General features: G+C 43.9%; 1 protein-coding gene across 1 annotated transcript; it reads left to right on the top strand.

The window, feature by feature from the left end:
• The first annotated feature begins 337 nt into the window (after positions 1-337).
• On the top strand, positions 338-15,596 carry LOC144682577 (transforming growth factor beta activator LRRC32-like). The gene is made up of 2 exons (XM_078545036.1): positions 338-458; positions 9,685-15,596. Exons 1-2 carry the CDS (start codon positions 375-377, stop codon positions 11,572-11,574), a joined length of 1,974 nt encoding a protein of 657 aa, XP_078401162.1. The 5' UTR covers positions 338-374; the 3' UTR covers positions 11,575-15,596.
• The last annotated feature ends 440 nt before the right edge of the window (positions 15,597-16,036 follow it).

Below are 16,036 nucleotides of genomic sequence, written 5' to 3'. Positions count from 1 at the left end.
CAAGCCTAAAATCCAGCCGATAGTCTTAAAGAACCTCTATCAGGTCACCCCTCAGCCTTCCTTTTTCTTGAGAAAAAAGCCCCAGCCGAGTTAGTGTTCCTGCTGGTTATAATTTAATGTAATCTACTTTTAGTGATAGTTAATGACATGGTGCTTTTAATTATACATTGTATCTATTTCTGCATCTCGGGATTGTTCGGTATTTACATTATAGCATTGTGAACATTCCAGCTTTCTCTTTATATTAGAGTGCTATTTAAATTATTATGGTTGAGTTTATTTTATAGTTGGATCTGATTTTGTTATAACCATATCGTTGAATTCCTGCCAGTAAATGCTTTTTTTTCTTCCACCTGGTATTCCTTGCAGCAACTATGGAACATTTCCTTCTCCTTCTGATAGCTGTGGACAGTGTGACAACAACTTCCCGACCAATGGATTTTTCCCCTTGTCAGACGGTTAGTACCAAAGGACTCGGAGATGAGGCTTGCCACCTAACGTACCACTGCTGCAATGTAACAGAGGCAATAGCACGGCTGTACTGGTAGAAAACAAAGTATTTATCGTACATTTATATAGAACCTTTCACCACCTCAGGGCATCCCAAAGCCAATTAAATACTTCTGAAGTGTAGTCACCGTTGTCGCTGGGTCAAAATCCTGGCACTCCCTCCCTAACAGCACTGTGGGTGTACCTACACCACATGGGACTGCAGCGGCTCAAGAAGGCGGCTCACCACCACCTTCTCAAGGGCAACTAGGGATGGGCAATAAATCCTGGCCCAGCCAGTGAAGCCCACATCCCGTAAGTGAATTAAAAAAAAAATAGGGAAAACAGTAGCCTAGTTTAGGAGGCAATGGCATAGTGGTATTGTCACAGGACTGGTATTCCAGATGCCCAGGTTAATGCTCTGGGGACCTGGGTTCAAATCCCACCATAGCAGGTGGTGAAATTTGAACTCAATAAAAAAAAATCTGGAATTAAATGTCTAATGAAATCATTGTTGTTTGTTGTGAAAACCCATTGGTTCACTAAGGCTCTTTAGAGAAGGAAATCTACCATCCTTACCTGGTCTGGCCTACATGTGACTCCAGGCCCACTCTTAATTGCCTGCTGAAATGGCAAGCCATTCATTTCTCAAGGGATGGCCAATAAATGCTGGCCCAGCCAGTGACACCCCCATCCCATGAATAAATAAAGTGATGATTTTTTTTAATGTTGATTGAGGGATAAATATTGGCAGAGCACTGGGACAGCCTCCCCTGATTTTCTTCAAAATGGTGCCATGGAATCTTTTACCTCCACCTGAGAGGCAGATGGGGCCTCGTTTAACCTCTCATCCAAAACTCACATCGCCAACAGTGTAGCACTTGCTCAGTACTGCTGTGGGAGTGCCAGCTTTGAATTTTGTGCTCAAGAGTTGACACTGCAGCTGACGCTGATGTGCACAGATGGCTGGCACATGGTGTTGGTCACAGAACATGTCTGTTAAGGAATTGTCTTTGTAATCTTCTGTATGTTAAAAACAAGTCATCATTAACCACTACTAACGATATACATATGTAGAGTAAAGGGCACAGGCATGCAGCTATCTCCATCTCTAGGTCTTAACATGTCTCTGGATAATACCACACTGACCCTAGCTCTGGGCCATGTGCCTTCTTACATCACTGTGTGGCAGTACTGTACTCAGTCCCACATTAAACCCCTATTTGTGCCGGACCTTTAAGCTACACATTGCTTTCTGAATGAAGGCTTCTCTCTTTATTTACTGTTCCACCTTGGCTGACAAGTGACCTCATAATTCAATTCAATTCAAATTTTTTATTGTCCATCCGGAAATTCATTGTGGGCACATTTCTCGTTCATTAATAATAACACACAAATGAATATTTAACAATGGAAAAGAAAAAAAAATACATCACAAAAATCTAACTGATTGTTTTAAATATATAAACTTTTATTTAATGAGGAAATAAAGCCATAAAAATCACACATCAAACTGATATTCCTCAAAATTCCTGAAGGTCCCTCGAATTGAAGCCCTCTTTCGATAAATCATTACACCACGTACCCCATCCCCCTTACCAGTATTCACTGCCAAGAAGAACAATGAACTTGTTCCATCAAAATGGCTGCCATGTGAGAAATGAGAGGGGGACAAAAAAGAGAGAACGCTAGAGAGAAAGAGAGACATGGTTAGAAAAGGAAGACCAGGAACCTGGTCCATAACTGCTTTCAGTAAATCTAGTTTTGCTAATGTATAAATATCTGCGGATCCAGCCTAGAGTTTCTTCTCTCTGCTTATGCCTATGGTACAAGGGGACCTGATGTCAAATCACATAGGTCTGAATTTCATGCTCCCCCACTGGCAGGTTTTTAGTTGGGGGTGGAGTGTGAAATAAAAGAACTGGGATTCTCCACCCCCCCCAACTCCCGGGTTCCCACCTGCCCCAACCACGCAACGATTTTATGAGGGGGACGGGCAAGACCTAGGATGGGAAGCCTGCCCTTGGCCCAATTGAGGGCCTTAAGTGGCCAATTATTGGGCTGTTGGACTTAAGGGCTGTTATTGGACTTAAGGGTTGATTCCTGCCCAGCCTCAATTTTCAGGCTGGTGGAAGGATTGACTTTGCATGGTGGAAGCCCAGAAATCAAGGGACTTGGGTCTCAGGCTGTGGGGGTGCCTCCATCAGAAGCCCCCTTCTGAAATCAGGTGCTCCCCCACCGCCCACCTAAAGTACAGTGGTCTCCGGACCTTCCCCGAGCTCCACCCTCTCCCCTGATCAACCCCAGGCCTTCCCTACCCCGCTACCCTGGGCCTGCGGTGCCCGAAGTTAGTCTCCGACGTCCTCATGCACTTCCTCTTCTGTCGCTGCAGCTCCAGTCGCTGCAGGGACTAGAAAGCTTCCGGCCAGTCAGTTTGGCCTGCAGCTCTCTAAGGCAGGTCTTCCTCCCGAGCGAGGGGCAGAGGTCCCGCCTGCAGCCGCTCAATGCTCATTGGAGCATAAAATGGCTGTGGGGCACTCGGAGTTGGCAGGGATACGTTCCTCACCGACTCTTCAGATGGCGAGAAGAGAGGCCCCGCCATCCGAAATAGCTCAGGCCATTGGGTAATGTTGCACCAGTGGCTGTTAAGCCTTGTATACAAATGAACACACTTCAAAAACTTGAGGCCTGGTATCACTGTACGATAAGCTCACTTAGTGCAATAGTGGTTGTATGTCTGGACCCATAATCCAGAGGCCTTGGATCTAATTGAACAGCTGGATGATCTGAAGCCAGATCCATGGAACTAGTTGCCTCGGGCTCTGAGATGCCATCATTTCTCTCCAGGGGTTAGCCTACAACAGAGGAGGCCAACAGTCCTCCACGTCTAACCTAACAAGTTATAACTATCGAGAAAGAGTGAATAGGCTGGAGCTCTTTTCACTAGAAAAGAGAAGGTTGAGAAGTAACCTAATAGACCTTATGGTGAGGCCAACGCAAAGCATCAATATAAAATAGTCACTAATCAACCCAGCAGGGAATTTGAAAGAAACTTCTTTTCCCAGAGAGTAATTTAATAGACTTAAATTGATACTTGCCACTCAAGGATACAAATGAAGGCCATGTTAAGGTACAGTATATAAAAGAATATGGAGCCAAGGAAAGTGGAAGGAGTTAAAATATAGATCAGTCGTGACATGATTGAATGAATGGTGGGACGGATTCAAGGGGCTGAATGGCCTACTTCTGTTCCTAATGCATGATTAGAATGTGTAGAGCACTACCACAAGGAGTAGTTGTGGCGAATAGCATAGATGCATTTAAGGGGAAGCTAGATAAACACACGAGGAAGAAAGGAATAGAAGACTATGTTGATGAGGTTAGGTGGGAAGGCTCATGGAGAGTGTAAACACTGGCATGGACCAGTTGGGCTGAATTGCCTACTCTCGTGTTGTCATTCTATGGAACGAGGAGTCTGAGAGAGCTAAATAAGGATTGAGAGCGGTGTCCTTGACTGCAAATTGGCAGTATCACTAAGAACTAAGAGCATTACGTTCATGGCTGACACTGGCTGCTTTTATGTACCATGAAACCCAATGCAAAGATGACACAGCTTAATACAAAATAATACAGTTCAATAATACAATACATGTAATTGAGAGCTTAGTGAGGAAGCAATGCACAATACAGAGAAGAGCATTGAGTAACAATGGGGGAATACCTGAGAGCGTAATACAATGCTATTTCATTCCAGTGAGCCTGTTCACAATTAAAACAGGATGTTGGCTCTTTTGAAACAGGGTCACCACCCTCCTGGATAGGTTTCACTTGGAAAAGAAAGACTCGCATTTACACAGTGCCTTTCATCATAGGGTCTGCCAAAACATTTTACAGCCGATGAAATGGATGTAGTCACTGTTACAAAGTCAGAAGTGAAGCAACCAATTGGCATACAAACCTCTCGCATGCACATGCACACGCACCCTTGCATACTTTTAATTGCTTTTAGGTTGAGGGTTAAAGATCGAATAGGACGCTGGGAAAAACGCCCCTACTCTTTTTTCAAAATAGTGCCAACTTCAGGTGAACGCAACAAAGAGTGGGGTAGACTTCTCTCCGGTGTCCAGGGTCAATATTTAAGCCCCAGCCAACATCTGGCAGGATGGATACAGAATTGGCTTGGTCATAGAAGACAGAGGGTAGCAGTGGAAGGGTGCTTTTCTGAATGGAGAGCTGTGACTAGAGGGGTTCCGCAGGGATCAGTGCTGGGACCTTTGCTGTTTGTGGTATACATAAATGATTTGGAGGAAAATGTAACTGGGCTAATTAGTAAGTTTGCAGACGACACTAAGGTTGGAGGAGTTGCAGATAGTGAAGAGGATTGTCAAAGGATACAACGGGATATAGATCAGTTGGAGACTTGGGCAGAGAAATGGCAGATGGAGTTTAATCCGGACAAATGCGAAGTAATGCATTTTGGAAGGTCTAATACAGGCAGGAATTATACAGTAAATGGCAGAACCCTTAAGTGCATCGACGGGCAGAGGGATCTGGGTGTACAGGTCCACAGGTCACTGAAAGTGGCAACACAGGTGGATAAGGTAGTCAGGAAGGCATATGGCATGCTTGCCTTCATTGATAGGGGTATTGAGTATAAAAGCTGGGAAGTCATGCTGCAGCTGCATAGAACCTTGGTTAGGCCACACTTGAAATATTGCGTGCAGTTCTGGTCACCACATTACCAGAAGGATATGGAGGCGTTGGAGAGGGTGCAGAGGAGGTTTACCAGGATGCTGCCTGGTCTGGAGGTTATTAGCTATGAGGAGAGGTTGGAGAAACTTGGATTGTTCTCACTAGAGCGACGGAGATTGAGGGGCGACTTGATAGAAGTTTACAAAATTATGAGTGGCATGGACAGAGTAGATAGTCAGAAGCTTTTTCCCAGGGTGGAAGAGTCAATTACTAGGGGACATAGATTTAAGGTGAGAGGAGAAAGCTATAGAGGAGATGTGTGGGGCAAGTTTTTTATGCAGAGGGTAGTGAGTGTCTGGAATTCGCTGCCAGAGGAGGTGGTGGAAGCAGGTACGATAGTGGTGTTTAAGAGGCAGCTTGACAAATACATGAATAGGATGGGAATAGAGGGATACGGACCCCGGAAGTGCAAAATGTTTTAGTTGACGGGCAATATGAATGGCGCAGGCTTGAAGGGCCGAAGGGCCTGTTCCTGTGCTGTACTTTTCTTTGTTCTTTGTTCTAACCCTTAACATATTGCTGTTTTGGGATCTAGCTGAGGATGCATTAGCTGCTGCGTTTCCTACATTACAACAGTAACAGCGCTTCAGGAGTGTTTAACCGGCTGCAAATTTGTTTAGCTCTGGAATTCCCTGCCTGCCTCTTTCCTCCTTTAAGACGCTCTTAAAAACCTAACTCTTTGACCAAGCTTTTTGTCATCTGCCTTGATATCTCCTTGTGCCTCGATCTCAAATTTTGTCCTAACGTTCCCTAAAACATCTTGGGATGCTTTATTATTTTAAATGTGCTGTATCAACATACGCTGTTGTTGTAAAGTGCTTTGGGGCTTCTGAACCAATGGTTCCTCGAAGTTATGTGGCTACGCAGCAACCTGGAAATTCCTGTCAAAAGGTGAGCACAAGTTGGCCCCGTGAGTTCATCCCCCACACTTGGGTCGTGCATCAAAAAAAACTTGAAAGGATGTTGGTTCTGAGGTGGGGAAGGGCGCTATAAAAATGCAGGCCTTTGTTTTCAAATTTCTTTTTTAGCAGCAATGTTTTGGATAATTTTTTTAGTTTTTAAATATCAGAAGCAGAGTGACATTCGTGCTACACAAGTGCCAGGCAATGACCATTACCAACAAGAGAGAATCTAACCATCGCCCCTTGATGTTCAATGGCATTACCATCACTGAATCCTCCACTGTCAATATCCTGTGGGGAGGGTGGGGTGGGTAGTTACCATTGACCAGAAGCTGAACTGCACCAGCCATATAAATACTGTGGCTACAAGGGTAGGTCAGAGGCTGGGAATTCTACAGGTCTGTCCACCATCTATAAGGCACAAGTCAGGAGTGTGATTGTATACTCCCCACTTGCCTAGATGAGTACAGTTCTAACAACACTCAAGAAGCTCAACACCATCCAAGGCAAAGCAGCCCACTTGACTAGCACACCATCCACCACCTTCAACATTCATTCCCTCCACCACCAATGCACATTGGAAGCAGTGTGTACTATCTACAAGATGCACTGCAGGAACCCACCAAGTTTCCTTCGACAGTACCTTCCAAACCCACAACCTCCACCACCTAAAAAGGACAAGGACAGCAGATGCATTGGAACACCATGATAAAAGCAAAATACTGTGGATGCTGGAAATCTGAAATAAAAACAGAAAATGCTGGAAAACCTTAGCAGGCCTGGCAGCATCTGTGGAGAGAGAAACAGAGTTAATATTTCAAGTCCGTATGACTCTTCTTTTCCTCCAAGCTGTTCCTTCACTGTCATGGGATCAAAATCCTGGAACTCCCTCCCTAACAGCACTGTGGGTGTACCTACACCACATGGACTGCAACAGTTCAAGAAGCCAACTCACCACCACCTTCTGAAAAGTAGTTAGGGATGGGCAATAACTGCTGGCCTAGCCAGCGACACCCACATCCCATGAAAAAATGCATTCTATAAAAGGCATTGATTGTCCAAATTTGTCACTTTTTGGATTCATGTCAGTCACTTTGCTACACTTGGATGCCTTTAGACCGAGATGAACCTGCTCAAGAATCTCTCGAAAATGCCCCACCAATAAAATAAAAACTCCTCAATTGCGGGATGCCCACCATCTGTCAGGTGACATACCCTGGGCTTCAGTCTCTGATGTTGCTGCTGTTGTTACTTCATCTTGCAATCCGTGTGGTAGAATAGGACCAGAACACGTAGGGAAAGTCCGGGCCAAAACGCATTCACTCACTGGGCGTTTACTGCCTGAGGTCAGTTGGCTATCGTGGTTGGGAAAGAGGAATGACCGCTGAAGACTTGTCACCTGGTTGCCTGCTAAAGAAGCGTGTGCATTTATATAGTGCCTTTCATGACCACCTTATGTCCCAAAGCATTTTACAGCCAAGGAAGCACTTTAAGTCTAGTCACTGCAATGTGGGAAACTTGGCAGTCAATTTGCACAAAGCAACTTCTACAAACAGCACTGTAATAATGGCCAAGTAACCTGTCTGAATGATTTTTGGGTGAGGGTTGAATATTGACCAGGTGAAGAGAAATATTACCATTTTACTTTAACACTAATCAAAATCAATGCAAATTAAACATTAATTAACAGGCAAAAGATACTTCAGATAAAAAGGTAAAGTTTATTTTAAGTAGTCAATGCAACAAAGGTATGTCTTGCACAACCACAAGCATTTCCTTTCAATATGTATGGCATTTTGTAGCTTCATAGTTCCAAAGTGGGTCTATCTGACAACAGCTTTCACCTCTGAGTTTCATAAACTTCTACAAGCCCTCTCTCCCTCAGGTCACAATGCTCCTTATGGTGCAGCGGTCCAGAATTCCTTTTCAATTGACAACCAATAGCCCCAAATTGGCCACTTCTGTTAAAATACCCAGTTCTCTGAGTTATTCACACAGCCCTCCAGGTTTTAGATCTTTTTAGCCTGCTCGCACAATACCTCTTAAGTGCTGCTGCTGCATCAGTGTGCTGATCGCCTTCTGCCTCTTGCTCTACTTTGCGTCTGCAAGCCAAATGGTTTTCGCATGTTAACTTCCTTCCTGTTGGTAATGTTTCCAGGTCAAAAGTCACTTGGTCACATGGGCCAGTATTTCTTTTTACCCAGAGAATTATAATTGATCCCTCTACAATTGATGCAAACTCTTAAAAGTCCTTTCCAAAAATTCTTAAAAACAATTACAAATTCCACAGCTGTTTTAAAGAAATTACAGATATTCCTTATTGTACTGCTTCCGGGTCAAAGGTCATCTCAACAGGTGCTTCGTCTCCCTGTTCAGGTGGTTGTAAAAGATTCTGTCGCATCCTTTGCATTATGAAGAGGAGCAGTGGTGTTCTTCCTATCAACATTCGTCCCTTAAGGGAAACCATCAAAATGTGTTTATGTATTAGCCCTGCCTCAGTAGGTAACACCCTTGCTCCATTGCAGTACTGAGTACAAGGTGCAGTCTTTTGGATAGGATTGATTTAAACTGATGCTCCTTTTGCCTGTGAGGTTATTGTAGAAGACCCCAGTCAGGTTATTACAGCTAAATTGAGAAGATTTCATGGCAGCCTTAAAGGTACCAATTGTCAAAGGACCATATTTATAAAATTCAACCTCTTCACTTGCGATTAGAACTCACTACCACTGGGCTATAAAATCTGTTTTACCTCGAGCTGAGAAAGTTCTACCATTGCAATTCTTTTTGCCTGCATTTCAGGCAAGATATCCTGTGGTCCTCCAGTGAGCCTGACAACCTGGTGCCAATTGGCAGCAAATTAGGGGAACTGTCACATGAACCTACAAAACTAATGGGCAGGAAAGGTCTAGTTGGCCTATTCTGTGTGAAATTGCCGCAACTTGTCACTCATTGACACCAGATTGCTCATGACTAGATTCTTCCCCTCCTGTCTTCCCACCACCTTCTTCCACAGGCATGTAATCTCCTGGGAGAGGCAGCAACAGACAAAAAAAAAGCCCCAGGGCCATAAAGGGGGAAAAAATACTCTGGGAAAATTCCTCTCCGAACCCCTCTGGCCATTGAAAGCCATGCTGTAGATCCATTAGTGACTATCTAAACACTAAATTAGATATGGAATTGAGGCTGGCCTGACGCTTGTTTTGCCTAAATAGGCTTTAATCTTGGCAGTCTAGAATTGAACCCTTGGAGGCAGCCACCATTTGTTAAGAAAGCTAATATTTAACTTGGCAGATATGTTGTTATTCGCGAAGAAACTTGCACAAAAGGGCAAAAGGCGAGACGTCGGCAGGGTTAGAGAGAATGAGAGAGTAGTGCTTGAGTGACATTAAGCTTGGGTTTAAGAGTCAGTAGACTACTGCAGGGAAGGGCAATAGAGGAGAGGGAAAGGGAAACCGGCCAAATTATTTCTGGCATTGTTTGGATTTGCAAGTTGTGTACAATACAAATTAAATGTGTCTTGTTCTTCCTTTCCCCTTTTTAGGTAGAGTCAGAAGCATTATGCCAAAACAGGGGCCTTAACATAATCCCCACGGGTCTCCCCTTTAACATATGGAAACTGGATTTATCTGTTAATCACATTAAGAAGCTGATGATGGAGAATTTGACTCTCTACAACTTCATTCAGCACCTGGATTTACAGTCTAACTGCTTGGAGTTTATCCAGCCAGGGGCCTTTGCCAGTCTGTCCCGCCTGGAGGTGCTTAACCTTGCAAACAACCTCTTGGATCTCAGCAAACATGGGCTTGGCAGGTTACCATATGTGAAAAGGCTGGAGTTGTCAGGCAACAGTTTGTACACTGGCATTGTTGAGGATTTTCTAAAAGAGGCGCCTGTGCTTGAGGAGCTATCCTTAGCTAGGAACAGCATCACCAAACTTTCAGACCACACGTTCCAAGGTTCCCCCTCTTTGACTCACGTGGACCTGCAACACAACATCATCATCGAGATAGAGTCGGGGGCTTTTCAATCACTTTCCAACCTGTCTGTGCTCGATCTGGCCATGAACTCCATACCCTGTATCTCTGACTTTGACCTCAAGCAACTCCAAGTCTTGAACTTGAGCAAGAACAGCATTGAGCACTTCCTCACGACCGAATCCGAAGATGAATACTGTCTGCAATGGCTGGACCTCAGCGACAATAATTTGCTGTATTTTCCAGTTTTTCCCAAGAGGAACCGCCTCCAGCACCTCAATCTGTCACGGAATTCAATCCAAGGGTTTTCCCCACCGTCCTCCCTTCTGGAAGGGAATCCAAACCAAAATTTAACTAACGTGACCAAGTCTTCTCCGTCGCTGTACTTGACCGAGTTGGTCTATTTGGATCTGAGCTATAACGAGATAACTTCCATTCCATGGGACTTCTTCCGAAGCATGAATTCGCTGAGGTTCCTCAACCTGAGCAAGAACTGCCTCCACAGTTTTGTAATCGGTGAGATGAATGTGCTGAACTCTCTGGTGGAACTTGACCTGAGCTCCAATGCGTTGCTAAACCTCTCACTGGCCGGGAACAGCCTCAACTTTCTGGAATATCTGTACCTTCAAGACAACCACCTACAGAATCTACCTTCCGACATTTTCAGGGGTCTTTTCCGAATCAGAATCCTGAACCTTCGTAACAACAATATCAGTGTTTGTCGGGGCACTCGTAGGCATGAGGAACACATGGATGGGTGCGTGTTTTTCTCTAGAATCAATACACTTGGGCATTTAAATCTGCAGAACAACAACATTAGGTGTTTGCCTCCCCATGCATTTCATCAGACTCCCCTTGTGGAGTTGGACCTTTCCATGAATCCGGGGATACACATTCACCCCGAGGGCTTGTCAGGCCTGGAGGCCCTGTTGACCTACTTGTCTTTGGAAGGCAATGGGCTTCTTTCGTTGAGCATGAACCTATCACACTTTTCCAATCTCAGAGCATTAGACGTGTCTGAGAACCAGTTGACTGAGCTTCTCATCACCAGCAAGAGCTCGACTTTAGAAAATGTGGACCTGCGCAACAACAGTTTCACTGCCCTGCAGGAGAAGTCCATAGAGATGTTGAATGGGACCCTGCGGACCCTGTTGCTCTCCGGTAACCCATTCGATTGCTGCCAGTCCACGTGGATCAGGTGTCTGGCCTGGGTCAACATCCTGGATAAGTGGTCAGTCCTGTGCCGTTACCCAACCAATGATGGACACTCGCAAACACATCTGTTCGTGGCTCAGCCCAGCCTCTGCAAAGAGGTCACACAAGACTGGAAAACGTGGAGTCTTTTATTGCTAATATTAATTATTGTAGCCTTCTTTGCCATTGTCATAATTCTGGGATGTTGCCTGGCACGAAGGCAGAAGGTCAATGGGATATTCCTGCACCATGTAAAAGCCTAGGCAATGGACCTTTTTTTTAATTTTCTTTGTCAGTGTTTAAATGAAGGGAAATGAGGAGAAGAAACGTTTTATATAATCGAGCTCATATCTCACGGCCATCACAACTCAAGGTTTTTGTAAAGAAAGCTGGTTTAGCACTGGTTTCTCTGACCTTGATAACTTGGCTTTCTCCTCAAGAACTAGAGATTTTCAGTAGTTGCCAATTGACAGAAGCTTAATTGCTCCTTAATTGACTTCAGACTGTGTCCCTTTTAGATCATTGCTCCGAGATTACTTTCTCCACATGGTAACTCTGGGAACAGTGGCCTTTAAAGGTGGGAGCCAGGTTAAACATGGATCCATCTAAGCACTTTAAGATCATAACTCGGCCCCAGACTCAAGACTACCCATGATTAATGGCATACAGGCGATCAGGTAGCAGATTCAATAGCAACTTTCAAAAGGGAAATGGATAAATACATGAAGGAAAGATGTTTACAGGGCTATGGGGGAAGAATAGAAGAGTAGAGCTAATTGGACCACTCCTTCAAAAGAGCTGGCACTGGAATGATGGTCGAAATGGCCTCTTCAGTGGTTTATCATTCTACATTAACCAAGTTCACACAACTTAATTGTTTTTAAAAATCCGTTAAATGAAATTTTTCCTCAGTTTGTGATGATCCATTGCGAATAGACTAATGCATAAAGACTAGAGGGTCCTAAATTCAGTTTTTGCTGAGTTGACCAATCTCAATCTTGGATTCAGCTACAGAATTGTTACAGGGCAGAAGGAGGCCATTTGGCCCATCGTGTCTGCAATTCCCCAGGCCCCACAGGACATGAGAGAAAAAAAATTCTTGCTTTTGACCATTGTCCTAAAACCATGAGGGAATGGGATATGCAGATTGAGTTGGGTGAATGAGAGTGGCAGGATTCTCGTGTGGAGTATAAACCACCATGGGCCAGTTGGGCCAAATGGCCTGTTTCTGTGCTGCACATTCATTCTATGACTTTTTTTCTGCAAAGTGTCTGTGGATGGCAATGATCTATGGATGCCCCCAAAGTCAAATTGCCTACCCATACTCGATACCTAGGCTTGCAAAAATGAAGCATGAAATAAAGGAGGATTGCTAGTGTTCCCCGCTCCACCCCCAAAGGCGTTGTACTACAAAATTCAGCAGAGAAGAATATTTGAGGAAGAAAAGTATTTAATGAAGTGAATCACATTATGTTTCACCTGCAATACATGCCAAGGAGGGACTACAGTATAGGGGATATGTTACTGAACTAGTAATCCAGAAGTCTGGACTAATGATCCAGATACAAGAGTTCAAATCCCAACAAAACAGCTGGGGAATTTAAATACCGTTAATTAAATAAATATGGAATAAAAAAGCTAGTCTCAGTAATGGTGACCATGAAACCACTGGGTTCTCAGAAAAACCCATTTGATTCACTAATGCCCTTTATGGAAAGAAATCTGCCTGGCCCACAGCAATTTGGTTGAGTCTTCACCTCCCTCTGAAATGGCCTAGCGAGCCATTCAGTTGTATTCAAGAAGACGGCTTACCGCCACCTTCTCAAGGGCAATTAGGAATGGACAACAAATGCTGGCCCAGTCACAGCTCATGAATGAATTAAAGAAAAAAATGGCTTAGTTAACCTGTGTCAGGAAAAGTATGGTTTCATAGTCACCTCCTGCATGCTTTTCTTCCACTATTTCACTCGGCGGCATAGACAAGGTGCTCGACAATTGAGGTAGGGAAGCATTTGGATAGATCATAATGAAGAAACCTCTTGAATGAAGAATCTAAGAGCGGGGCCAGGAAATACAGTGCGGACATCAGGCCAAGTTTGAAAAATGAAGAAACAGGAAGGAGATAAATCAAGAAAATGATGGTTAGCATGATTCTGTCCTTGGGTTTAGGGAAGAGTGAGAAAGATAGGGAACCCTACAGTTTACAAGTGCTGAAAGAAAACTAATTGAGGTAGACGTGGCAATAAATCTTGATGTGCTTGGGAAAATATAGTTAACAATAGAAAGATAAGTATTTCTCTATTGTACAAATGCTAGTGCCCCTCATTGGAATAGGAGGAGGACATTCAACCCCTTGAGCCTGTTCAGCCATTCAGTTTCATTATAGCTGATCTGCACCTTGCCTCCATCTATGTGTCTTAGTTCCCTCAATGCCCTTTCCTAACAAAAATCTATTAACCCCCTTCCCAAGCCAGCTGCCAAGAGTAGTCTGGATGTAGTCAATCATATGAATTGATAATGTGAATGTGCTCATGTCACACCATGTACAAGAGGATTGGTAATGTGCTTGCCAACATCATGAATGTTAAACAAGGTGAGATTTGTAATCATTGAGCAGACTGATGTTTCGTCTGTGTGCTTGTTTCTATGTTTTAAATGATAAGTATTACTGTAATGTATTATATGAACAACTGACGGTGTGAGAGTTTCTTTTAAGACAACTTTACCAATTCCTGACTTGATGGCACCCCTGACAGGACACCAATACCTTTATTGTTTGTGTATATTTTTATTACAATTGTGAAACATCATAACTGAAGGGGCAAGCCACAGAGAACAGAAAGCCACCAAGATGGAAATGAGTAAGAGGAAGAACTTGGATATATATATATTTTTGCCTGGCTAAGGGGAAAAGGCAGGGGAGTGGGACTAGGTGAGTTGCTCTTTCAAAGAACTAACATGAACGAGATGGGCCAAATAGCCTCCTCCTGCACTGTAACCATTCTATGATTCTATATCACCTTTGACAACCATAGGACGTGCCAAGGTCGTTCAAGAATTCAATGAAGTACTCCTAGAAGTGTGGTCACTTTCATAATGTAGGAAACATGGCAGCCAATTTGCACACAGCAAGCTCCCACAAGCAGCATGTGATAAATGATTAGATCATCCATTTTTTTTCTTTTAGTGATGCTGGTTGAGGGACAAATATTGGCCAGGACACCAGGGAGAAACTCCCCTGTTCTACTTTGAAGTAATGTCATGGGTGGGATCTTTTCTACCCATCTTAGAGAACAGATGAGGCCTCAGTTAACGTCTCATCCAAAAGGCTACACCTCTGACAGTGCAGCACCCCCTCAGTTCTCTTCTGGGAGTGTCAGCCTGGATTTTGTGCTTGAGTCTCTGGAAGTGGGACTTGAACCCTTGACCTTCTGACTCTGAGGTAAACCCTCAGCGTTGAAGGGCTTTGGGAAGCATGGATCCAAAGCCGCTTTTTTTCCTCCAAGCTTCTGACTCAGGTGAGAGTACTACTGGTGAGTGAGGACTGGCAGTAACCTGTACGTCAAAGTTATGGAGGCCGTTCGGGAGAGCGAGCACAAAATTCCAGATGATTTGAGCTTAAATATAATTCATTTCAAATACATTCCCTGGTAACTTGACAAGTGCCGAGCATAGCATTGCCCGGGATGACCAGATGGACTTTGATTCCCAAACTGGGGGTTTTCCTCACCTTGTGCCTGGGTCAGTTGGAGATTGATTGGTAGAGATTATCCTGCTGTCGGTGTAGCGGTATACCAAGAGATTTGGATGGATCTTGGCCATCTGTTTACCTAGCAATTCCTCAGTTCTGATGTTACGTATAATTTGGGTTTGATCAGGTGAGTACTTCTGTTCCAAAATATCCGTCCTATTTAGAATGTGGGGGGTGGGGAATGCGTGGGTGGTGACCCATCGATTTGAAACTGGTTCCCAGAAGGAAAAAACAGTTTGGACCAGTGCTCTTATTTCCCAGTTTTCACTGGTGTTCCGTTTTAAAGTATACAAGGCCAGTTCGGACCAGCATTCTTATTTCATAGTTTTTACTGTTTTTTCCTTCTGAGTTGGCTTTTCCATCAATCTAGTCGTGAGAGTAATTGAGAGTAATCTGACACTGTGCATTAAAGCATTCACATGATAACATCGACTGTAATCTCTAGCCTTCTGTGAAGTTCCTGTGTATTTAGCAGTGTAAAGGTTAATGCCTTATTTAAACTGTGATTAATGAAGAAATAAAAGAAAAACCACATACTGTTTCCTTGCATCTGTGTTTTGTGCTGTTAACCAATTGTTTGTTGAAATTGTTAAAGTGAGGTCATCACAACTTTGTCAGGGGAAGGCAATATATCCATAAGTAGCCTTGCAGCTTAAAAGAAGGATAAGATGTTGGGATTCCACTTGGAACATTGAAAATAGCTAATGGCATGGCCAGTAATGGGGAAGACCCCACCTCAGCTGACAGTATGACCAGTACTGAAGGTGCCGGTCTGTTTGGAAGTGTTCCTGGGGGAGATGGTGGTGATGTCGCTGGACTAGTAATTCAGGGAACCAGGCTAATGCTCTGGGGACATGAATCCATTTGAATTCAATTAATCAATCAAGAATGACCATGAAACTATCATCGATTGTCATAAAAACCAATCTGGTACACTAATGTCCTTTAGGTAAGGAAATCTGCCATCCTTACCT

Source organism: Cetorhinus maximus, chromosome 7, assembly GCF_964194155.1.
Source record: "Cetorhinus maximus chromosome 7, sCetMax3.hap1.1, whole genome shotgun sequence".
In the NCBI taxonomy this organism is placed as follows: domain Eukaryota; kingdom Metazoa; phylum Chordata; class Chondrichthyes; order Lamniformes; family Cetorhinidae; genus Cetorhinus; species Cetorhinus maximus.
Note: the sequence above shows the minus strand (reverse complement) of the source record. Positions and strands in the feature narration are given on the sequence as shown.

Excerpts from the sequence above, each read along its gene's own strand:
- LOC144682577 (XM_078545036.1), top strand. The coding sequence starts at position 375 with ATGGAACATTTCCTTCTCCTTCTGATAGCTGTGGACAGTGTGACAACA. Across the intron at positions 459-9,684 it reads ATTTTTCCCCTTGTCAGACG|GTAGAGTCAGAAGCATTATG; the intron begins GTTAGTACCAAA and ends TCCCCTTTTTAG.